The sequence below is a fragment of the Erpetoichthys calabaricus genome, chromosome 6, assembly GCF_900747795.2.
Source record: "Erpetoichthys calabaricus chromosome 6, fErpCal1.3, whole genome shotgun sequence".
Lineage (NCBI taxonomy): Eukaryota > Metazoa > Chordata > Cladistia > Polypteriformes > Polypteridae > Erpetoichthys > Erpetoichthys calabaricus.
Genome location: NC_041399.2, coordinates 118,552,333 through 118,577,655, shown reverse-complemented (window position 1 = coordinate 118,577,655; position 25,323 = coordinate 118,552,333). Strand labels below are relative to the sequence as shown.

The 25,323-nt window shown below is 41.6% G+C and overlaps 1 protein-coding gene across 2 annotated transcripts in view; it reads left to right on the top strand.

Moving 5' to 3' along the window:
• The window catches only part of zgc:153738 (uncharacterized protein LOC558115 homolog), a 289,186-nt gene that overhangs the window by 69,339 nt on the left and 194,524 nt on the right, over nucleotides 1–25,323 (top strand). For both annotated transcript variants that reach the window (XM_028803884.2, XM_051928820.1), the window contains exon 5: nucleotides 2,580–2,771. In XM_028803884.2, coding sequence (XP_028659717.1) covers nucleotides 2,580–2,771 — 192 coding nt within the window. The remainder of the gene's footprint in view (nucleotides 1–2,579; nucleotides 2,772–25,323) is intronic.

Here is a 25,323-nt window from a genome sequence, read left to right as displayed (position 1 = left end):
TACTATCATTACATTTATATACATGATGAAATCTATATAAAAGAAAACAGTGACATAATGCTACAATAACATAACAAATTCACATTGAAACAACTTTATGAATATGCATATTATTTACTTGAATAAATTATAATGAAGTGTCTATGTATTGAAACAATGCATAAGTAGGGGGCACTTTAACATTTAGTTAATTAACCTGTTAGCTTTTAATGTATATCAAAAATAATTAATGCATCAAAGGAAGTTGTTTGAAGTGACTGCAATTGGATAGTGTGGCTGGCCGAATACCGCAGCAGTGTAAGGAAGAAAAAAACTGCCATTAAAAGATATAAACATTTGGGTGGTGAAAAAAAAAAAATAAAAAATCATGAAGAGTAGATCACAAGCCTGGAGAATCCCAAACTAACAGGATAAAAAAAGAATTAATTAAAGACAGCATTTTGAATATGGACACAGATATAGCATACTAAACAATCAAGGAATAAAGAGAAAGTTTTGCCTCCTCAATAAGGTTGTGATGATGCTAAATCATTGAACCCAGATCAAGGCTGAATCATGTGTCAAGTATACAGAAAGCTGAGAAGAGGAATATAGTAAAGGAGAATTTTTTAAAACTTGTTAAAAGCTTTAAAGAACAACATACAACACAATTTGAAACTGAAAACTGGCGGTATGGCCAGTAAAAATAAATGGGGCCAGCTTTAGAAGAAAAAGCAGGGAGTAATAGACAACTAGGTAAAATAAAAGATAAGGCAAGTTAAGTAAGTCCTTTAAATCATCCATCCATCCATTATCCAATCCGCTATATCCTAACACAGGGTCATGGGGGTCTGCTGGAGCCAATCCCAGCCAACACAGGGCGCAAGGCAGGAACAAATCCTGGGCAGGGCGCCAGCCCACTGCTGGACACACACACACCCACACACAAAGCACACACTAGGCACCTAACCTGCATGTCTTTGGACCGTGGGAGGAAACCGGAGCACCCAGAGGAAACCCACACAGACACCAGTAGAACATGCAAACTCCACGCAGGGAGGACCCAGGAAGCGAACCCAGGTCTCCTTACCGCAAGGCAGCAGCACTACCACTGTGCCATAGTGCCGCCGTCTTTAAATCAAAACATTTTTATTTTGAAGTAATAATGTTATAGGACATTTTTAGGTTACATTCATGTTAATTAGTTTTAAAGTGTTTTGTTTTACTGCGTGTGTAAACAAATCTGTGTCTTTATGTGTATACATTATGTAATTAATGATTGTAAAGTTTGCAATTGCATTTTACTTGTAAACTTGTTACAACACTTAGAGCTTGCATTCATTGAAGATTATTTATATAAAAATAAACTGTACTGAAATGAAACAAATATGAATTTCCCCTTGGGATTAATAAAGTATCTATCTATCTATCTATCTATCTATCTATCTATCTATCTATCTATCTATCTATCTATCTGTCTGTCTGTCTGTCTGTCTGTCTGTCTGTCTGTCTGTCTGTCTGTCTGTCTGTCTATCTAACAATGCTTTATATAAGTGATAATCACACAACTTAAAAAATACAATATGTATTTCCCAACATATGATTTAAGTAAGAACTCTTTCCATAAAGTTGAGACCCCACTATAATTTATTTAAAATTCCCTCTTCAAGTTCATACAGAAAGACATTACAGTAAGCCAGTCTAAATATAATAAATCCAAAGGTCAGCTCTACAAAATTCATCTTAGAAAAAGCTGGTCTCAGCAATATGTGCCTGATAAAGGGATGTTCTGATCTGATTTGTAAAGTGGTGGAAATGACACAGAAGAGTTTTTAACAATATATTTCAAACTACTAACTCCTGGTGTGTTCTAAAGGGATAACGATCAATTTTCTGTGGGTTCATGAAATGATTTTGTTACATTTGATACATACATACCATACATCATAATTCTTATCTGACAGTCACATACATAATCCATAAAAATTGGGCTTGAATTTTCCAACTGCAACAATCTTTTTTTGCCGAGGAGTTACAGTGTTAAAGTTAGTGGTTAGTACTTATGATCTGGGAAACAGTCTAATAAAGAATATGGGTAGAGTAACTGTTTTTCCACTAATGAAAGGTGTGCATGCTGGGTTAATATAAGACTTAAAATCATGTGGCTTTAAGTGAACATGAATGTGTTTATTTTGCCCTGTGATAGATTGGTGATTATTTCAGTCTTGCATCTGATGCTGCTGGAGTAGTCTCTGGCAACATGAGACTCTGAATTGAACAAAGTGATTTTAGAAAATAGATGCATGGATGGTTCCCTTAACAATTATGATACCCAGTTGTGAATTAAAAGTTTTTCAGCCAGGATATGCATGACACTATTCTTCACTGTGCTTTTTTTCAATTGGTTATGTTTACCTCTGGAGCAGTTTCATAGGGTTTTTCTTGAAAAATGCAAACTAATATAAGGCTCGCTCGATTACTTTATGCTTTATGGTACTGTAAATTATTTTAGGTTAATCATGGTTCATTATGTACTGATTTCAAAACTATAAAGAATGTATTTGTCATTTATAATCTTTTTTCTTTCTTTTTGTTTACAGGTCACAGCTGTGAGAACTCTAACAGTGGAAGAAGCCATTAAATTTATACAAATTGCTGAAAGAGCTCGGCAAGGCAGACTGAGAGCTAAATTCATGAAAGAGATCCGAGAGAATGAAGAGAAACAAAGACTCTTCAAGGAGAAAGGCATAAGAAATTCTGACCAGAATGAAGCAGCAGTGCAAATTCAAAGGGTAATGATAGAATTTTAATTGCCAAGGACACAGATTATTTTATTTACCCAGTTAAAAAACAATCTGTAGTTATATCTGGTTTTGGATAAAAGTAAATCAAATATAATGTCAACATAAAAGCAAAATAGAGACAGTGGCAGTATTGAATATGTACACTAGATTAAAAGTTAGGTTGTCCATGGTAGTGTGTGTGTGTGTTTGTGTATGTATTAATCCCTTTGGAAGTTTTCACATTTTATTGTTATACAATGTTGAATCACAGTGGATTTAATTTGGCTTTTTGATACTAATCCACAGAAAAATACACCTTAATGTGCAAGTTAAAACCGTTCTCTGCAAAATGGTCTAAATTACAGATAAATGTGTAAGTATGCCTTCCCTTTAATATGTCAAACCCAAATCACCACTGGTGAAGCTAATTGGTTTTTAGACGTCACATAATTAAAGTTAGTGATTGTTTAAGAAGATGACGAGTGAAGGAGGCCACCAAGAGTCCTAGGATAGCTTTGAAGGAGTTACAAGCTAACTGAGATTGGAGAAACTATACATACAAACAATTTTTGGTTGGGTGCTCTGCCAATCACAGCTTTATGGGAGAGTGCTAAAAAATGCACATAACATTTTGGCTAGAGGTGGCAAAAGATATGTGTGAGACTCTAAAGTTAGCTGGACAGAGGTTCTATGGTCTTATGAGACTAAAACTGAGCTTTAGAGTAAATGCTATGTTACACTGCACATTATCAAAAACATACCATTCCACACATGATGGTGGCAACATCATGCTTTGCGATTTTGTTTCTCTGCAGCAGGCCCTAGAAGGCTTGTTAGGGTAGAGGCTAAAGTAAATGCAACAAAATACAATGAGGAAAACCTCATGTAGCCTGGGAGAAATCTCTGCTTTCAGAGATTTCTTTTCAAGTAAGATAACAACCCCAAGCATAAAGCCAAAGCTACATAGGAATGGCTTAACACTACTGTAGAATCCCTGAAGCCTCCAAAAATATTCGTAATGCCAGACCACCTTAATTTTACTCACATCTCATCATCATTGTGTTAAATGCGCATGATATTACCTGTATTTTGCAAATGTGTCAATTGACAGCTGGCAGGCAGCCAGCTATCCTATCCCCCACGAGACAGCTGAAGTCAGCCACAAAATTCTTACAGCTGAAGTCTGTTTATCTGGGAGTGAGGTTTCTGGAATTCTATAGGAAAATAATATATTGTTATTTGAAATATATACTGTACATTTCATATGTGTTCTGTATCTACAACGATTTATGTAAATATAGGACATAGGTTGAACACATAACTAAAACAGAATTTTTTGCATGCGTGTGTTTGGGTTTTTCACAGTGGAAATGTGGCAGTTTCACAGATATCTGCTTCACTGGTGCAGGGGATTGTCAGTTCAATCCTAGTAATTTCCTAGTTCCGTAAATGCAGGGAGGACCCCGGATTGAACCGGTAACGTCTCAATTATGAAGCATCAGTTCTTATCCCTGCAGCACAGAAGCTGGTATCAGTGAGATTGCCACGTTTCCACTGTGAAAGATGCAAACACACACATTGACACAAAACAAACAGCAACAAACAAACAAAAGCAATATCAGTGCGCAATTAATGCAGTAATGAAGAGTGGTGAATAAATTAAGGAGGCCCTGGCATTATGAATATTGTCGTAGGGCTTCAGGATTCTAGTGTTAAAACAACAATGTTAATGTCCTGGAGTGTGCCAAGTCAGAGCTCAGATCTCAATCCAGTTCATAATTTGTGCTGGACTTGACAAAGGACTGCTCACTCACAATCTCTATGCTATCTGACAGGGTAGGGAAACTGTTTTGCAAAGAAGAATAAGGGAGAAATTGCAGTGTTCAGATATGTGAAAAGATAATTGTGACTTGTCCACATAGACTGGGTAATTGCTGCTGAAGGTGCATCTTTCACTAAATATGGACTTGAAAGGGGACGAATGCTAATGTAGACCTGTTATTTTGTGTTTTATATTTGTCTTTAATTTTGACCATTTTGGAGAGGTATATTTTCACTTTGATAGTAAAGTTTATTTCTTTGAATAGTGTCAAGAAAAATCCACTATGATTTAATGTTGTATAATGTATAACAATAAAATATGAAAACTTCCAAGGGGATTAATACTTTTTACAGGCACTGTATATATGGGGTATAGAGGAATCATCACTTACTTTTTCTTGGGGAAGAAAGTTATTTGTGCTGCTAGCACAATGCACTCAAAAAAGGAGTAGAATAAAGATCTAATCTACAGTATGATATTCAAAACAGACCATTTTCAATGCACATTTATGTAACTGTTTCTGATTTTTTAATTGCACATTGACCTGTGACAGAATCTAGATGCTTTTAGCTTTGATCATTATTGAGAAATTAATTTTATTTGTTTATACAGTATATAAAGTTTAGACTTGCACATTGTTTACATCTTTGACTTCTGGGTTTCTTGCAGTTCTAGGTAAATGATTTCCTTACTCAAGCACTTAAGAATGTGTTAGGTCAGGTGGCATCAGCTTTATAAGGACAAAGACAGTGTTTCCATCTCATCTGAACTTTCAGCAATGTAAAGGAAAGGCTGTGTTTACTAAAAAAATCTTTAGAGTTCATCAAATAACATATGTAAAGATAAAAACTTAATACTGATAGTTTTATTTTGCCAGTTAGGCCTGTTTCTTTTGCCATCCTCACTTCTTATTGTTTTTGTAACTTTTTTCTACCCTTTAAGATATAAACCCACTGAATCATATCATTATTTATGAACAGATTAATTTGACATGATATTTTGCAATAATGCCAAAGAGATGAGAAATATTTTTTTTTCTTGTCAAAAGAGCACTTTAGCAACTTGCTGTACAAGTAATGCTCATGAATTAATGTATTCAAAAGTTACTTGCTGTGTTTAGAATTATAGTTCTGATTTATAAACAACTTATGGAAATTATGAAAGAGATAATTATAGGTGAATGCCAATAGCTCTTAATACATGCACTGACTTACTAATAAGTACTTCAATATTAATCTAATCAACCATGTATAAAGAAGTCAACCCTTTCTAATTTAAAAGGTAAAGTCAACATCATAAAATAAAGTGACATCTCAAAAGAAAGGGTTTCTAAAGTGAAAAGTAGATAACAGGTATTATTTCTTTAATCAAAACACCATGGTAGCAAAATCTCCACCTTAAAATGAATTACTTCAAGGAAAGATTTATGCTTACTTGTGTCTCTCTATTGTATTATTACAGTCCAACATATCAGCTTGATTAAAGCATATGTAGTTCAGTTAATAATTTCTTACTTCGTATATTTCAGAGTTGGACTTTTCTGAAATATCAGAGCCCATTATGCTCCACAGGTAGACAAATTGGTGCAGGGCTGGCTTAATGCCGTTGTGCATGTAAATCTTTACAGATCTATTGTGGTGCATGTGAGCATATGTATATGTTCATTTCTTTCCCTTTACCATCCTGTGTGTGCTTTAGTAGAGAAAACAAGCTGTCAGCTGTCTTCACTTTGAATTTTCTTTGAGTGTGTGATTGTATGTACAGGCAAAGTTGATTTATTTCAGTAATTCCATTCAAAAAGTGAAACTTGTATATTAGATTCATTCATTACACACAGACTGATGTATTTCAAATGTTTATTTCTTTTAATGTTGATGATTATAACTGACAACTAATGAAAGTCCCAAATTCAGTATCTCGGAAAATTAGAATATTGTGAAAAGGTTCAATATTGAAGACAACCTGGTGCCACACTCTAATCAGCTAATTAACTCAAAACACCTGTAAAAGCCTTTAAATGGTCTCTCAGTCTAGTTCTGTAGGCTACACAATCATGGGGAAGACTGCTGACTTGACAGTTGTCCAAAAGACGACCATTGACACCTTGCACAAGGAGGGCAAGACACAAAAGATCATTGCTAAAGAGGCTGGCTGTTCACAGAGCTCTGTGTCCAAGCACATTAATAGAGAGGCGAAGGGAAGGACAAGATGTGGTAGAAAAAAGTGTACAAGCAATAGGGATAACTGCACCCTGGAGAGGATTGTGAAACAAAACCCATTCAAAAATGTGGGGGAGATTCACAAAGAGTGGACTGCAGCTGGAGTCAGTTCTTCAAGAACCACCACGCACAGACGTATGCAAGACATGGGTTTCAGCTGTTGCATTCCTTGTGTCAAGCCACTCTTGAACAAGAGACAGCGTTAGAAGCGTCTCGCCTTTGGACTGCTGCTGAGTGGTCCAAAGTTATGTTCTCTGATGAAAGTAAATTTTGCATTTCCTTTGGAAATCAAGGTCCCAGAGTCTGGAGGAAGAGAGGAGAGGCACAGAATCCACGTTGCGTGAGGTCCAGTGTAAAGTTTCCACAGTCAGTGAAAGTGTGGGGTGCCATGTCATCTGCTGGTGTTGGTCCATTGTGTTTTCTGAGGTCCAAGGTCAACGCAGCCGTCTACCAGGAAGTTTTAGAGCACTTCATGCTTCCTGCTGCTGACGAACTTTATGGAGATGCAGATTTCATTTTCCAACAGGACCTGGCACCTGCACACAGTGCCAAAGCTACCAGTACCTGGTTTAAGGACCATGGTATCCCTGTTCTTGATTGGCCAGCAAACTTGCCTAACCTTAACCCCATAGAAAATCTATGGGGTATTGTGAAGAGGAAGATGCAATACGCCAGACCCAACAATTCAGAAGAGCTGAAGGCCACTATCAGAGCAACATGGGCTCTCAAAAACACCTGAGCAGTGCCACAGACTGATCGACTCCATGCCACGCCGCATTGCTGCAGTAATCCAGGCCAAAGGAGCCCCAACTAAATATTGAGTGCTGTACATGCTCATACTTTTCATGTTCATACCTTTCAGTTGGCCAACATTTCTAAAAATCCTTTTTTTGCATTGGTCTTAATTGATATTCTAATTTTCCGAGATACTGAATTTGGGACTTTCATTAGTTGTCAGTTATAATCATCAACATTAAAAGAAATAAACATTTGAAATACATCAGTCTGTGTGTAATGAATGAATCTAATATACAAGTTTCACTTTTTGAATGGAATTACTGAAATAGATCAACTTTGTCATGATATTCTAATTTTATGACCAGCACCTGTATATGACAAGTGAGCTTCACTTGTTTTATTATATAAAACTGTGTCTTCAGTGTCAAGATATCCATATACAGTATATATATTGTCACAAGAACGACCATGAGACATCAAGAAGGTTTGGGGCAGCCACCCATTTAATCCATTACGGCTGCAAAATTGGCATACATGTTCATTCAACCGAGTCCAAAACAGAACTGACTTCTTCAGACAGTATGGTGGCTTTTAAAGGCCAGCTAAGGAAGTGACGTCATCAGCCCCGGAACCGGAAGGAACATCATTGGCTGCCCAGAGCCGGGCGGGATTTCCCTAGAATGGTCTGCAACAGATTGAGAGGGAAAATTAGTACACTCCGCCACCCCCTGGCCTGGCATGGAATTACCTGTATTTAAGCCCTTTGGCTGTCTCCTAAACACACGTGTGTGACAGGGCCCCCCCCTTAGCCCAGACCCGTCGGGTCGGGCGTCCTTTACCGAGAGGTCGTGAACGCGGGAGAGAGCATCGGCATTGGCGTGTAGAGAACCCTTCCGATGAATGAGCGAAAACTTATAATGTTGCAGGTCGAGGAACCACCTCGTGACTCGGGGGTTAGACTCCTTGTGCAGGGCCATCCACTGTAAAGGGGCATGGTCCGTGACTAGTGTAAACTCCCGTCCCAAGAGGTAATACCTCAACTGTGTGATCGCCCACTTAATCGCAAGAGCCTCCCTCTCCACTGCCGTATATCTGGTCTCCCGATCCAACAGTTTCCGGCTTAGGAACATGATGGGGTGCTCGGCACCATCGACACTTTGGCTCAACACTGCCCCGAGGCCTGTGTCCAAAGCGTCCATCTGGAGGATAAAAGGCCGCGAAAAGTCAGGCGCCTTTAAAATGGGTGCCGACGTCAGGGCCCTTTTCAAGTCACTGAAGGCTGCCTCTGTTATCTCAGTCCATACCACAATGTTAGGAGCCCTTTTCTTTGTTAAATTAGTCAAGGGCACGGCTCTCTCCGAAAAACGTGGTACAAACCGGCGGTAGTACCCCGCCAATCCGAGAAATGCCTGGACTTGCCGCTTGGTTCGCGGACGGGGCCATGTCAAAATGGCTTCTATTTTGGAGCACTGTGGCTTCACTGTACCACGACCCACTAGGTAGCCCAAATACTTGGCTTCCTCCAATCCAAAGAAACATTTCTTTGGGTTGATGCGAAGACCGGCTTCCCCCAGCGTCCGCAATACGGCTCCGACATGCTGTAGGTGTTCCTTCCAGGTGCTAGAATAGATGACAATGTCATCCAGGTAGGCATCACTATACGTGTTATGGGGACGGAACACTTTGTCCACCAGACGCTGGAAAGTTGCAGGAGCCCCATGTAACCCGAATGGAAGGACACGATACTGCCAGTGCCCACTAGGGGTGCTAAACGCGGTTTTACCCTTCGCGGAGTCCGTTAAAGGAACCTGCCAGTACCCTTTGGTCATGTCAAGTGTGGTCAGGTATTCTGCCTGTCCAAGCCTCTCAAGGAGGTCGTCCACTCGAGGCATCGGATAAGCATCAAATTGTGAGACCTGATTAAGCCGACGGAAGTCATTGCAAAACCTCCAACTTCCGTCAGGCTTAGGAACCAAGACAATTGGGCTGGACCAGGGACTATGACTCTCCTCTATGACTCCTAGATCCAGCATGCGCTTGATTTCCAGTTCCACTTCCGCTTTCTTTGCCTCAGGAAGACGATACGGGCGTTCTCGGACTACAACCCCGGGTTCAGTCACAATATCATGGGCAACCAGAGAGGTCCTTCCTGGGATTTCGTCAACCACCTCCAGGACGGACGAGATAACTGTCTCCAGCTCTCGCCTCTGTCGGTTATTCAAATTAGACCCGAAGTTAAGGGTGTTACTTTGAGCAAAGAAGGAGCGGGGCTGGCCGGAGGTGGGATCAGGGTCCCTTTCCTTTCACGGTTTCAGTAGGTTTACATGATATATCCGCTCACTCGGTCGACGATTGGGTTGTTTCACCAAATAGTCGATGAGTCCCTTTCGCTCCTTAACTTCGTACGGCCCTTGCCAGTGGGCAAGTAGTTTAGAGTGGGAGGTGGGAATCAACACCATGACTCGATCCCCCGGCTGGAACTCCCGGAGGGTCGTGCCCCGGTCATAATAGCGGGCCTGTGCTGCTTGCGCCTCTTGCATGTGACTTTTTAATATGGGTCGAATTTTTTCAAATCTATCGCGTAACTGCGCGATATATTCCAAAATATTAGTTGAGGGAAGATCCTCTCCTTCCCAACCTTCCTTTAAAATGTCCAATATGCCCCGGGGTTGTCGTCCATATAATAATTCAAAAGGGGAGAACCCCGTTGAGGCTTGAGGGACTTCCCGATAGGCAAAGAGCACGAGGGGGGAGGAGTTGATCCCAATTCCTCCCATCCCCGCTGACCACCTTGCGAAGCATCTGCTTGAGAGTCTGATTAAATCTCTCTACTAAACCGTCGGTTTGAGGATGGTACACCGCGGTTCTCAAGTGCTTTATTTTGAGTAATTTGGCCGTTTCCTTGAACGTCTCCGAGGTAAATGGCGTCCCTTGGTCCGTAAGGACTTCTTTAGGGACCCCAACTCGCGCAAAGACCTCCATCAGTACCCGTGCGATTGCTTTAGAATTAGCTGAGCGCAACGGAACAGCTTCTGGATAGCGGGTCGCATAATCTACGAGGACTAGTATATTTTTATGTCCTCAAGCCAAGGGTTCCAGGGGTCCTACTATATCGACCCCTATTCTTTCTAAGGGAACATCAATTAAGGGAAGGGGAACAAGAGGAGCACGGTCCCTCCTAGGAATTTGCCGCAGCTGACATTCCGGGCACGAAACACAGAAGCGGCGAACCTCCTCGTTAATTCCCGGCCAGTAAAAACGGAGCTTAATGTGCTCTAGAGTTTTTTCGGTGCCCAAGTGGCCTCCTAGGAGATGGGTGTGCGCTAACTCACAAACTTGCCGCTGGAAAGCTCGTGGAATCAACAACAACTTCCGCACCCCCCCTCGTGTTCATTGACCCGATATAATAAGTCATTTTCTAACACAAAGTGGGGTCCTTGTGATATGGGCTGACTAGTGTGTTGGCCGTTGACGAGGACTACTACATTCTTAGCAAATTTAAGGGAATCGTCATTCCACTGTTCCCTTTTAAATGATGCCGGTGTTTGTCTGAATTGAAAGCTCAGATCTGAAAGAGGGTCTGGGCTGACCTCAAGGGGCGGAGAAACCTCCCGCTCTAGTGAGGAGCGGACTGATGACGTATTAGTCTGCGACGTACCAGGAAGCTCTCCATCCTCCTCGCGATCGCCCATATCTCTCTCCACCGGCTGTGTACACGGTGTGGAGACAACCTGAGACGGTGGATTCCCATCTGTTACTAGGCCCAATTTCGCATAAGGCGAGATCAGTACAGCACCGCTTTTATTGTCAGACCAGTCTCGCCCGAGAATCACCGCACACGGAGGATTCGGAAGTACCGCAACAACAAGTTTTTTGAGTATTCCTCCGTGGCAGATGAAACACCGGGCGGATTCATAGGCGCGGACATCTCCGTGTACATAGGTAATGCTGGTCTTTGTTTTTAACCATTGTCGCGGTAGTACATAACGGCAATTGACCATAGAAAGGTTGCTGCCGGAGTCAAATAGGGCCTCTACCTTGTGGCCGTTTACAATGACCTCTCCCTTATGAGCCAAAGCCAGGGGGTTTGAAAGTGCACACAATCCCACCCCCTCTCTCCAATCACATTCCGCCTTGCCCCCAAGCGAGGATCGCGCCCGCGGGATCGGGGACTCCGGTGCAAACTCCGGTTTATGTTGAGAGGGCAGTTTAAGAGGGACGTAATCTCTACGGCGTCCACTTAAGGACCGTTCAGCCCTCTCAGATTGTGAGACTGCCCTGGTTGTTTCAATGAGCTCTATGAGCTCGTTTATATTTGAAAATTCTCCCCAGGCCGGCTGGGTGAAATGCTCTGGCAGGCCATTTATAAACAGCAAACATGCCACTTTCTTCACTATCTGATAGGTGGAGCAATCAGCGGGCCTTAACCAGCCTGCCACCTCTTCCCAGAGAACGTCTAGTTGTTCTCCAGTAGCCCGTTCAGGGTCAAACTTTATGGTTTGTATTTTCTTCACCTGCTGGCCCGGGGAAAGTCCACTTTCCTGTGGGGCTTTAGCCCCCGTGGAAAGGACAGCACTCTCCTCCGAGAGAGCATAATAAGTCCCCATCGTTTCCCCCATAGAGACCAGCCCACGTCTGTGTGTCCCCTCGACACTCTCCCTATTCAATTTGGGTGCCCCCGAGATAGCCAAAGGGAGCGGAGTCTGCACCGGTTCTTTCCGAAACCCGAGACGCACTCCCCACCCGAAAGCTCGGCCCAGGTACTCTCCCACCTGGACATGATTCAGGTCCGGTCCCGTTCTCTTCAGGGCTTTCTCCATCCTGTCGGCTACGCCACTGTCACAAGAACGACCATGAGACATCAAGAAGGTTTGGGGCAGCCACCCATTTAATCCATTACGGCTGTAAAATTGGCATACATGTTCATTCAACCGAGTCCAAAACAGAACTGACTTCTTCAGACAGTATGGCGGCTTTTAAAGGCCAGCTAAGGAAGTGACGTCATCAGCCCCGGAACCGGAAGGAACGTCATTGGCTGCCCCAGAGCCGGGCGGGATTTCCCTAGAATGGTCTGCAACAGATTGAGAGGGAAAATTAGTACACTCCGCCACCCCCTGGCCTGGCATGGAATTACCTGTATTTAAGCCCTTTGGCTGTCTCCTAAACACACGTGTGTGACAATATATATATATATATATATATATATATATATATATATATAATATATATATATATATATATATATATATATATAATATATATTGCCATGTGTGCAAGCACAGACACAGTATAAGCCTGCATAGCAATCTACAGCCTGATTTAAGTCTGATTAATTCATTGTTGTGCTATGCCATAAACACCAGAAACAAACAGAAGGAAAACTGATGGACATAGCCAATTCTTCCCAAACAAAACCCCCAACAGTTTTCATTTGTGGATACACACCTAGTTATCCTTACATTTCCACACATACAGTAACACAAATTTGAAATGCTTTTCTCTTTCAAAGATGTCACTGAGAACCTTTTGCAGGTGGTACTTCAAAACCTTAGAGTGTGATTGAAACATCAGTTCTATCTTGGACAATTTGCGATATTTAGATACTTCTTGGTGACTCCCATCCCAGTAAGACAGCTAAGCTATAACATATAAGATAAAACATATCTTTTTTTATAAGATATAATATAACAGCTTATAGTTTACGTATATCACAAAAACCACTTCTTTTATGTTGTACGTTGGTGCACAATACGATTTACAACTATAAAGTTATGAAATTTGGATGGCAATCATACAGCTTGAGATGGCATCATTAAATTATTAACTTTTAAAAGCCCTGAGAATAAATTGTTCTCCCACTCCAGTACTATTTCTCTCGTGTTATATCTGATATGCCATTTTCAAAAGCTTCTGCAAATTGCACTTTAAATTCAAAGGCATATCTATTTATACATTAACTTGCCAAGCAATATGTGTTAAACGCTTCCTTAGTTAAACCTGGATATCTTCTATTTGGGGTTTTAAAAGTGTGATATTTTATATAATAATACATTGTTAATGTATAAACGTATGACAGAAAATACTTCAGAGTGCATTGTAAAGGTAAAATAAATTGCCAACACTTGTTCTACATGACTTTCTTTAGAGCTGTTTTATCTTACAGACCTTCCTTAGTCTATTAATTTATTTATTTCTCTCTACATATCGTTTGAAAGTGGGGGAAAAAAACACAACAGCACCTAAAACAAATATTCATCTTAAACCATTCACTGAAATCTGCAAATGATAAGTAGAGAAAAGTTATAAATATTAGTTTTGTGTGTTTAAGTGACCTTCTTTCTCCACACCTGTTCATCGGTTTTTATTTGTGAAATCCTGTGGCAGCTGTGTATTTACCTGAGCTGCACCCCCACCTATGATGTAATTTTGCTCAACTTTGCCCTGCCACTAGAGATGCTGGGAAATATATCAGTGCCACAGATTCTGAAACTCTGACCTCCAATGCCACTAGACAATTAGTCTTCCAGAGAGTGGCTCACATTCTTTCAACTTAAGTCCACAAAGATGAAGAGCATTTATCCATGTGCTTGCTGGGAGATATCTACTCTTCTACTTTTTCCTAATCCTTCGGTAGTATGTGGAGCAACATTTTAAGTTAATTTCTTCCATGTCTGCATTTGATAAAGAGCTGGAAGTTATTGTAATGCACCAGCAGTCATAGCTTATCTTGAGTGGAGTAAACCATGTGCTTCTGATTCCTTAAGCTTATTAATTTTGCTTTTTTATTTGATCTTTTTATTTAGAGGCTGTACTCTTAATTATTTTTAGTCAGTTGCTGTGGAATATATCATGTTTATTAACATCATAACATGTACATAAGGAGTATCCACAAGACTTTACATCAAATCAAGTATTATATGCACATATGTAAAACCTAATCTACCTCTTTTTCTTTTAAACTTGGCAGAGACTTTATCTAATAAAAACTCTACTATATAAACTACCGTACTGCATTGTGCTTTTAGGACATGTTCCTCAAATATTATGACTATTCCAACATTATTATTTAATATTGTTCAGTCACCTTCCTTGGCATTTTTATTTTAGTTGTCATCTTCTGCCATCTACAGGATTTTTAGATTTATTACACCGAACAAGAAATAATCTTTAAATATGTATTTTAAAAAGAAATCATAAACATTAATTAAGAATTTGAATGTAACCAAAAAAAAAATCATCTACTCCCCATGTCAATTGCAGACAGGCTTCACTGAGTAATTCTTATCCTTAAACTGATTATGATGGCCTTTGCTTAATTAGACAATTTTGTTTTCTGGTGTCTACACCCAGAGTATAGGTGCAAAATTAATCTGCATCCTATATTTTAGCAGTATTCAGTATTATTCAATAACATCACATATTTTGAATATAATAAATTTAAATTGCCATATTGCTTGTTGAATACTAATTTTATCTATAGTTTGGTCTGTAGGGGGTGTTCTTGTCTATTCCCAAACCCATTTATAAATATAATATAGAACACAAGTAGTGTTTGAAATAAGGAATAAATAATGCACAAGATGACAAACACAAATAATAAAATCTGCTGCTCTTAAAGGTCTGACTAAAAGGCTGTGAACTATTGTTCAATTAAACATATGGAATTCGGTTCTCATAGCAATTTCTTATGAAAAACCAATCACACTTCATATGCAATTTAAATTACTAATCTATTAAGCAAGAACTGATTTAAATGAGCAGCTCAATAAAATGTGAAACATTGGCAGGTATTTCCTCACCCATGTTATGCTTTAGCCGCAGCTCCCCGATTATTTTTTGTTTGTTGTTTTCTAATATTTTTGTTATTTTTCTTTTGTTAAATAACAACCTGATATAACAATATAATCAGGTACAATCCACAAAAATATAAACAAAAAGCAAATAAAAAGCAAAACAAGATTCAACCCCTACCCAAGAGAAAGAGAAAAATAGTCACCAAAAAAATACAACAATTAATAGCATAAGAGTGTCCGTGGTGTGCTCAGCTTCCTTATTCTAAAATATTAATTTATTCTTGCCATGTTTTTAAAATGTTTTGGACATATCCCCTAAGAGAGAATTTGATTTTTTTCTAATATGAGATAAAATAAAACATCGCCTACCCACTGAGTTATACAGAGTGGGTTGGAATTCTAGGATATTAAATTGATTTATCCCTCTGCTCTTTAACTCCATCTAGTATTATGCCAAATATTGTTATTAATGGATTATGGCACCAACGCTATCTGAGAAGTATATAAATGTTTTTGTACAAAATTGTATTAATTTAGTGCATTGGCAAAACATAAGGACTAATGATGCTAGAGCTAAATGGCAATGCTCGCAGTTTAGATCTTGCCCTGAGTATATGTTAGGTAATTTTAAATAGAATTAATGTGGTAGATGAAAGAGTTATAGCCTTTGTGACAGATATGGGAATGAGATGTGGAGTTAGGTAAGCTTCTTTTAACAAAATTTATAGCTTGAATATACAAAAAAGTGTGTAGCTAGAAAGTTACATTTGGAGCATAATTGTTTTAGTAAATAAAAATATGTTGTCTATAGAAAGATCTCTTCGGTTCCTGGGTCCTTCCTGCATGGAGTTTGCATGTTCTCCCCGTGTCTGCGTGGGTTTCCTCCGGGTACTCCGGTTTCCTCCCACAGTCCAAAGACATGCAGGTTAGCTGAATTGGCGATTCTAAATTGTCCCTAGTGTCTGCTTGGTGTGTGGGTGTGGGTGTGTGTGTGTGTGTGTGTGCGCGTGCGGGGTTTGTTTCCTGCCTTGCACCCTGTGTTGGCTGGGATTGGCTCCAGCGGACCCTGTAGTTAGGATATAGCGGGTTGGATAATAGATGGATGGATAGAAAGATCTCTAAGTGTCTTAATCACTAGTGTTTTCCATAGGTTAAACACTGAGTGGGTTTGAGAAGGTGGAAAAAAGTAATTAACGTGTACAGAGCTTCTCTACCTTGAAATGTGTCCTACATTTGTTCTAAATTTTAAGAAATTATTTGATGACTAGATTGATAGTAAACTGACAATGAAATTATTTGGAGCAGAGAGCAGGGTAGACAGGGACGATTTGGAACAAGATTTAGTTACTACTGGAAGCCAATTGGTTGTATTTTCATTCATTTCTGTCAATTTCCAACACATTATTGTACATATATTTGTTTCCCATGAGTAAAATCAAAAGTTAGATAGTGCCATGCCATCTTCTGCTTTAGAACTTTGTGAAGTCATTTTTTGGATGCATGGCCATTTTGAATTCCAGATGAATGATGATATGCTTAAGTCTACATTGACACAAACTTGGACTTGGGTAGTCAAAAGTGGAATAAGACACCACAGCATCCCATTGGAAAATAAGACTAAAATAACCAACATATATATCTTGTTTCAGAAGCCTGAAAAAACATTTCATTCAAGCCATGTTAAATTGAATGAGGGGCAAAAAAGGGAAGTACTCATTGTTGGAGATAAAATCCTTTGAAATACCACCAGCTCGATATGCAGCAGAGATCAGGAGTCAACAACAGTGTGCTGCTTAACAAGAGGGAGAGTTTCCCACACAGCCCAAAGAGTAAACCAGTTACTGGCAAGGGAAATTTAAGGTTCTTTAGTTGTAGATCATGTTGGATCAAATAATATTGGAAAGACCAGTATCTATTCCTTACAGAAAGAAATCTTAATTCAAGGAGCATTAGAAAGAAACTGCATGAACTGGAGGAAACAATATTGACTTGGGACTCTATGATATTGTAAGAATTATGGAGTCGTGGCTGAATGACAGTGATAGATAGATAGATAGATAGATAGATAGATAGATAGATAGATAGATAGATAGATAGATAGATAGATAGATAGATAGATAGATACTTTATTAATCCCAATGGGAAATTCACAAAGATGAAGATATTTGTAACTGTACATGGAAGTAAAGTGTGGTGTTATACGTGAAGACTAATTTTCAGGCCCAAAAATTAAGAATAGAAGAAAGGAACATGTCAAAAGCACTGTGGGTTAAGCTAATATGGAGGAAAGCCAGAGATTTGGTAACTGGAGTGTGCTATAGGCTGCCAGATTCTGAAATTCTAGGCAATGGCAGGTTATTTAATCAAATAGAACATAAGTGTGATAAGGAGGATGTACAGTAGTAATCAGCTTTGATTTTAACTTTCCAAACATGGTTGGGAAGCCCTTATTGACAATACAAAAGAGGAAACTGAAATGGTGCTGATAGCAAATAACTGTTTTCTCACCCTGTTTGTTTCAAGCTCAGCCCACAATAACGTCTGTCCAGATCTCATTTTTTCAAATAATGAACATAGAGTAATAAAAACAGATACTATAAGCAACAGTGAATCAATTGAAATTGATAAATAAGGGCATTATTTAAAAAGAAGATTAAATGCCATAAAATGAATCCATCCATCTATCCATCCATCCATCCATCCTCTTCCGCTTATCCGAGGTTGGGTCGCAGGGGCAGCAGCTTGAGCAGAGATACCCAGACTTCCCTCTCTCCGGCCACTTCTTCTAGCTCTTCTGGGAGAATCCCAAGGCGTTCCCAGGCCAGCCAGGAGACATAGTCCCTTCAGCGTGTCCTGGGTCTTCCCTGGGGCCTCCTCCCGGATGGATATGCCCGGAACACCTCACCAGGGAGGCGTCCAGGAGGCATCCTGATCAGATGCCCGAGCCACCTCATTTGACTCCTCTCGATGTGGAGGAGCAGCAGCTCTACTCTGAGCCCCTCCCGGATGACTGAGCTTCTCACCCTATCTTTAAGGAGAGCCCAGACACCCTGGGGAGGAAATTCATTTCAGCCGCTTGTATTCGCGATCTCATTCTTTCGGTCACTACCCATAGCTCATGACCATAGGTGAGGGTAGGAACATAGATCGACTGGTAAATTGAGAGCTTTGCCTTACGGCTCAGCTCCTTTTTCACCATGACAGACCGATGCAGAGCCCGCATCACTGCGGACGCCGCACTGATCCGCCTGTCGATCTCACGCTCCATTCTTCCCTCACTCGTGAACAAGACCCTGAGATACTTGAACTCCTCCACTTGAGGCAGGATCTCGCTCCCAACCCTGAGAGGGCACTCCACCCTTTTCCAGCTGAGGACCATGGTCTTGGATTTGGAGGTGCTGATTCCCATCCCAGCCACTTCACACTCCGCTGCGAACCGATCCAGAGAGAGCTGAAGATCACGGCCTGATGAAGCAAACCGGACAACATCATCTGCAAAAAGCAGTGACCCAATCCTGAGTCCACCAAACTGGACCCCCTCAACACCCTGGCTGCGCCAAGAAGTTCTGTCCATAAAAGTTATGAACAGAATCGGTGACAAAGGGCAGCCCTGGCGGAGTCCAACTCTCACTGGAAATGGGTTCGACTTACTGCCCGCAATGTGGACCAAGCTCTGACACTGGTTGTATAGGGACCGAACAGCCCTTATCAGGGAGTCCGGTACCCCATACTCCCGGAGCACCCCCCACAGGATTCCCCGAGGGACACGGTCGAACACCTTTTCCAAGTCCACAAAACACATGTAGACTGGTTGGGCAAACTCCCATGCATCCTCCAGGACTCTGCTAAGGGTGTAGAGCTGGTCCACTGTTCCGCGACCAGGACAAAAACCACACTGTTCCTCCTGAATCCGAGGTTCGACTATCCGACGAACCCTCCTCTCCAGAACCCCCGAATAGACTTTTCCAGGGAGGCTGAGGAGTGTGATCCCTCTGTAGTTGGAACACACCCTCCGGTCCCCCTTCTTAAAGAGGGGGACCACCACCCCGGTCTGCCAATCCAGAGGCACTGTCCCTGATGTCCATGCGATGTTGCAGAGACGTGTCAACCAAGACAGCCCTACAACATCCAGAGCCTTGAGGAACTCCGGGCTTATCTCATCCACCCCCAGGGCCCTGCCACCAAGGAGTTTTCTGACCACCTCGGTGACCTCAGTCCCAGAGATGGGGGAACCCACCTCCAGCTCCGCCCCTCTCTTCACCCGAGTGTCCAAGACATGTGGCCGCAAGTCCGACGACACGACAACAAAGTCGATCATCGAACTGAGGCCTAGGGTGTCCTGGTGCCAAGTGCACATATGAACATCCCTATGCTTGAACATGGTGTTTGTTATGGACAATCCGTGACGAGCACAGTCCAATAACAAAACACCACTCGGGTTCAGATCGGGGGGGCCATTCCTCCCAATCACACCCTTCCAGGTCTCACTGTCATTGCCCACGTGAGCATTGAAGTCTCCCAGCAGTATGAGGGAGTCCCCAGAAGGTATGCCCTCTAGCACCCCCTCCAGGGACTCCAAAAAGGGTGGGTACTCTGAACTGCTGTTCGGTGTATACGCACAAACAACAGTTAGGACCTGTCCCCCAACCCGAAGGCGGAGGGAGGCTACCCTCTCGTCCACTGGGGTAAACCCCAATGTACAGGCTCCAAGTCAGGGGGCAATAAGTATGCCCACACCCGCTCGGCGCCTCTCACCGGGGGCAACTCCAGAGTGGTACAGAGTCCAGCCCCTCTCAAGGAGATTGGTTCCAGAGTCCAAGCTGTGCGTCGAGATGAGCCCGACTATATCTAGCCGGAACCTCTCAACCTCGCACACAAGCTCAGGCTCCTTCCCCTTCAGAGAGGTGACATGCCACGTCCCAAGTGCCAGCTTCTGTAGCCGAGGATCGGACTGCCAAGGTCCCTGCCTTCAGCCACCACCCAGCTCACACTGCACCCGACCTCCTTGGCCCCTCCCATAGGTGGTGAGCCCATGGGAAGGGGGACCCAAGTTGCCTCGAGCCCCACCTCCAGGCCTGGCTCCAGAGGGGGGCCCCGGTGACCCACGTCCAGGTGAGGGAAAACACTGTCCAAATTTTTATTCATCATGGGAGGTTGTGTTGAACCGCACTTTGTTTCATCCCTCACCTTAAAGTAAAATTAAAATACAAACAAATAATTCTGACTTACAGGAATATTGGAACTACAGCTTTTCTTCTTCTTCTTTCGGCTGCTCCCATTAGGGGTTGCCACAGCGGATCATCTTCTTCCATATCTTTCTGTCCTCTGCATCTTGTTCTGTTACACCCGTCACCTGCATGTCCTCTCTCACCACATCCATAAACCTTCTTTTAGGCCTTCCTCTTTTTCTCTTCCCTGGCAGCTCTATCAGCATCCTTCTCCCAATATACTCAGCATCTATCCTCTGCACATGTCCAAACCAACGCAATCTCTCCTCTCTGACTTTGTCTCCCAACCGTCCAACTTGAGCTAACCCTATAATGTACTCATTTCTAATTCTATCCATTCTTGTCACACCCAGTGCAAATCTTAGTATCTTTAACTCTGCTACCTCCAGCTCTGTCTCTTGCTTTCTGGCCAGTGCCACTGTCTCCAACCCATATAACATAGCTGGTCTCACTACCGTCCTGTAAACCTTCCCTTTCACTCTTGCTGATACCGTCTGTCACAAATCACTCCTGACACTCTTCTCCACCAATTCCACCCTGCCTTCACTCTCTCTTTCTCCTCTCTTCCACAATCCCCATTACTCTGTACTGTTGATCCCAAGTATTTAAACTCATTCACCTTCATCAACTCTACTCCTTGCATCCTCACCATTCCACTGACCACCGTCTCATTTACACACATGTATTCTCTCTTGTTCCTACTGACCTTCATTCCTCTCCTCTCTAGAGCATATCTCCACCTCTCCTGGGTCTCTGCAACCTGCTCCCTACTATCACTACAGATCACAATGTCATCAGCAAACATCATAGTCCACAGGGACTCCTGTCTAATCTCGTCTGTCAACCTGTCCATCACCATTGCAAATAAGAAAGGGCTCAGAGCCAATACCTGATGTAATTCCACAACCACCTTGAATGCATCTGTCACTCCTACTGCAGACCTCACCACGGTCACACGTCCCTTGTACATATCCTGTACAACTCCTACATACTGTACTTCTCTGCCACTCCTGACTTCCTCATACAATACCACAACTCCTCTCGAGGCACCCTATCATATGCTTTCTCCAGGTCCACAAAGACGCAATGCAACTCCTTCTGACCTTCCTAATCTTCTCCATCAACACCCTCAGAGCAAATATCGCATCTGTGGTGCTCTTTCTGGGCATGAAGCCATATTGCTGCTCACTAATTATCACCTCACTTCTTAACATAGCTTCCACTACTCTTTCCCATAACCTCATGCTGAGGCTTATTAATTTTATCCCCCTGTAGTTACTGCAGTCCTGCACATTCCCCCTTATTCTTAAATATCAGCACCAATACACTTCTTCTTCATTCCTCAGGCATCCTCTCACTTTCCAAGATTCCATTAAACAATCTGTTTAAAAACTCCACTGCCATCTCTCCTCAACATCTCCATGCTTCCACAGGTATATCATCTGGACCAATGGCCTTTCCATTTTTCATTCTCTTCATATCTGTCCTTACTTCCTCCTTGCTAATCCGTTGCACTTCCTGATTCACTTTCTCCACATCATCCAACCTCTTCTCTCTCTCGTTCTCTTCATTCATAAGCCTCTCAAAGTACTCTTTCCATCTGTTCAATACACTCTCCTCACTTATGAATATGTTTCCATCTTTATCCTTTATAACCCTAACCTGCTGCAAATCATTCCCAGCTCGGCCCCTCTGTCTAGCCAATAGGTACAGTTCCTATTCTCTCTTCTTAGTGTCCAACCTCTCATACAACTCACCATACGCCTTTTCTTTAGCCTTCATCACCTCTCTCTTCACCTTGAGCCTTATCTCTTTGTACTCTTGTCTACTTTCTGCATCTCTCTGACTATCCCACTTCTTCCCCACCAGGTTTCCTTTTCCTCCTTCCTCTGTCCAGATGTCATGCCAAGCACCCTTCTTGCTGTCACTCTTACTACATCTGCTGTATTTGCCCAACTGTCTGGTAACTCTTCACTACCACCCAGTGCCTGTCTCACCTTCTCCCTAAACTCAATCTTCCTTTTTCAACTTCCAACATTTGATCCTTGGCTCTGCCCTCACTCTCTTCCTCTTCTTGATCTCCAACATCATCCTACAGACCACCATCCAATGCTGCTTAACTACACTTTCCAATAACAACATTTATTTATATAGCACATTTTCATACAATCAATGTAGCTCAAAGTGCTTTATATGATGAAGAAAGAGAAAAAAGACAAAATAAATAAGAATTAAAATAAGGGAACACTAATTAACATAGAATAAAAGCAAGGTCCGATGGCCAGGGAGGACAAAAAAAAACAAAAAAAGACTCCAGACGACTGGAGAAAAAAAAATCTACAGGGGTTCCATGCCACGAGAGCACCCAGTCCCCTCTAGGCATTCTACCTAACATAAATGACCTCAATCAGTCCTCATTATATTCAGGGTTCTCATGGAAGAACGTGATGATGACGGTCATGTGGACTTCTGGCCGTGTAATCCATCAGTGTAGGGACATCACGGTGCTTTGAATAGGTGGTGGTGGTGCACATTGCCACCACAGAAAACCAGAAAAAGAACAGAAGAGAAAGTAGGGGTTAGTACAGATTTTGAAGCCATCATGAATAATAATGATAATTAATTGAATGTACAGAGCATCAGGATTAAACTAAAATGAAGCTATGAGAAAGCCATGTTAAAGTAATGTGTTTTCAGCAGTTTTTTTAAAGTGCTCCACTGTATTAACCTGGCGAATTCCTATTAGCAAGCTATTCCAGATTTTAGGTTCATAACAGCAGAAGGTCGCCTCACCACTTCTTTTAAGTTTAGCTCTTGGAATTCTAAGCAGACACTCATTTGAGGATCTAAGGTTACAATTTGGAGTGTAAGGTGTAAGACATTCTGAAATATAAGATGGAGCGAGATTATTTAAGGCTTTGTATACCATAAGCAGGATTTTAAAGTCAATTCTAAATGACACAGTTAACCAATGTAGTGATATCAAAACTGGAGAAATGTGCTCAGATTTTCTTTTCCTAGTTAAGATTCTAGCAGCTGCATTCTGCACTAGTTGCAATCGATTGATGTCTTTTTTGGGTAGTCCTGAGAAGAGTGCATTACAGTAATCTAGTTGACTGAAAACAAAAGCGTGAACTAATTTCTCAGCATCTTGCAATGTAATGAGATGTAATAATCTTTATTTAGTTTGAGAAAATTATTACACATCCATTTAGAAACACAAGTGAGACATTGTGTCAGTGAATCAAGAGAGTCGGGGTCATCAGGAGCTATTGATAAATATAGTTGTATGTCATCAGCATAGCTGTGGTAGCTCACGTTATGCCCTGAGATAATCTGACCTAACGGAAGCATGTAAATCGAAGAGAGCAGCGGACCCAGGATAGAGCCTTGTGGAACACCATATAGAATATCGTGTTGAAGTATAATTACCACAACTAACAAAGCATTTTCTACCTTTCCACTGCCATCACTTTGCAGTCTTCAATCTCCTTGAGATTGACTCTTCTGCAAAGATTGTAATCTACCTGTGTGCATCTTCCTCCACTCTTGTACGTAACCTTATGTTCATCCATCTTCTTAACATACGTATTCACCACAGCCATGTTCATCCTTTTGGCAAAATTCACGATCATCTGACATCTTCATTCCTCTCCTTGACATCATACCTACCCATCACCTCCTCATCTCCTCTGTTCCCTTCACCAACATGTCCATTGAAATCTGCTCCAGTCACCACTTTCTGTCCCTTAGGTACACTGTTCATCACTTCATCCAACTCACTCCAAAAATCTTCTTTCTCATCCACTGCACACCCAACATGAGGGGCATATACACTAACAACATTCATCATCACACCTCCAACTTCCTGCTTCATAATCATAATAATCAACACTCTTGACATACTGTTCTTTCTGAATAACCCCTACCCCATTTCTCCTCCTATCCACATCATGATAGAACAATTTGAATCCACCTTTGATCCACCTTGCCTTACTGTCCTTCCATTTAGTCTCTTGCGCGCACAATATGTCAACCTTCCTTCTCTCCATCATATCTGCTAACTTTCTCCCCTTACCAGTTATACTGCCAACATTCAAAGTTCTTACCCTCAGTTCCACTGTCTTTACATTCCTCCTCTCCTCCTGCCTCCAGACACGTCTCCCCCCTCTTCTTCTCCTTCTTCTTCTTTGGTCAACAGTAGTCCAATTTCCGCCAGCACCCTGTTAGCTAACAGTACTGGTGGTGGTCATTGTTAACACGGGGCTAGACCAATCCGGTATGGAAATTTGTATAGTTGATCCACATATTGATTTGGCAAAATTTTACACTGGATGCCCTCCCTGACGTAACCCTCCCCATTTATTTTGGCTTGGGACCGGTACAAAGTTTGTGCATCCCCTGTGGCTGGGTTATCTGGAACTACAACATGAGGCAAAAAAAGAGATACCCCTCAAAAAATTGCCAGTGAAGCCAAAACACACTACAAACAATTGTTTTAACACTACTTCAGTAAAAATAATAAAAAAAAATAACCCTCAGGAGCACAAAAAGAGAAATAACTGAAAATGAGAACGAAATAACAAATAACTATTTCACCCAAGTACTTCATGACCCTCAGTGCTGCCTTCTAAAACTAATGTTTCCTCCTTAAACCCTTACTAAGGTGTCCTCAATAAGAGGAGATGTCCAGTGGCAAGTACAGTCATGCTTTGAACTGCCTTGTGTCCTTGAAACCATTTCTCAGCGTCCAGGAGCACC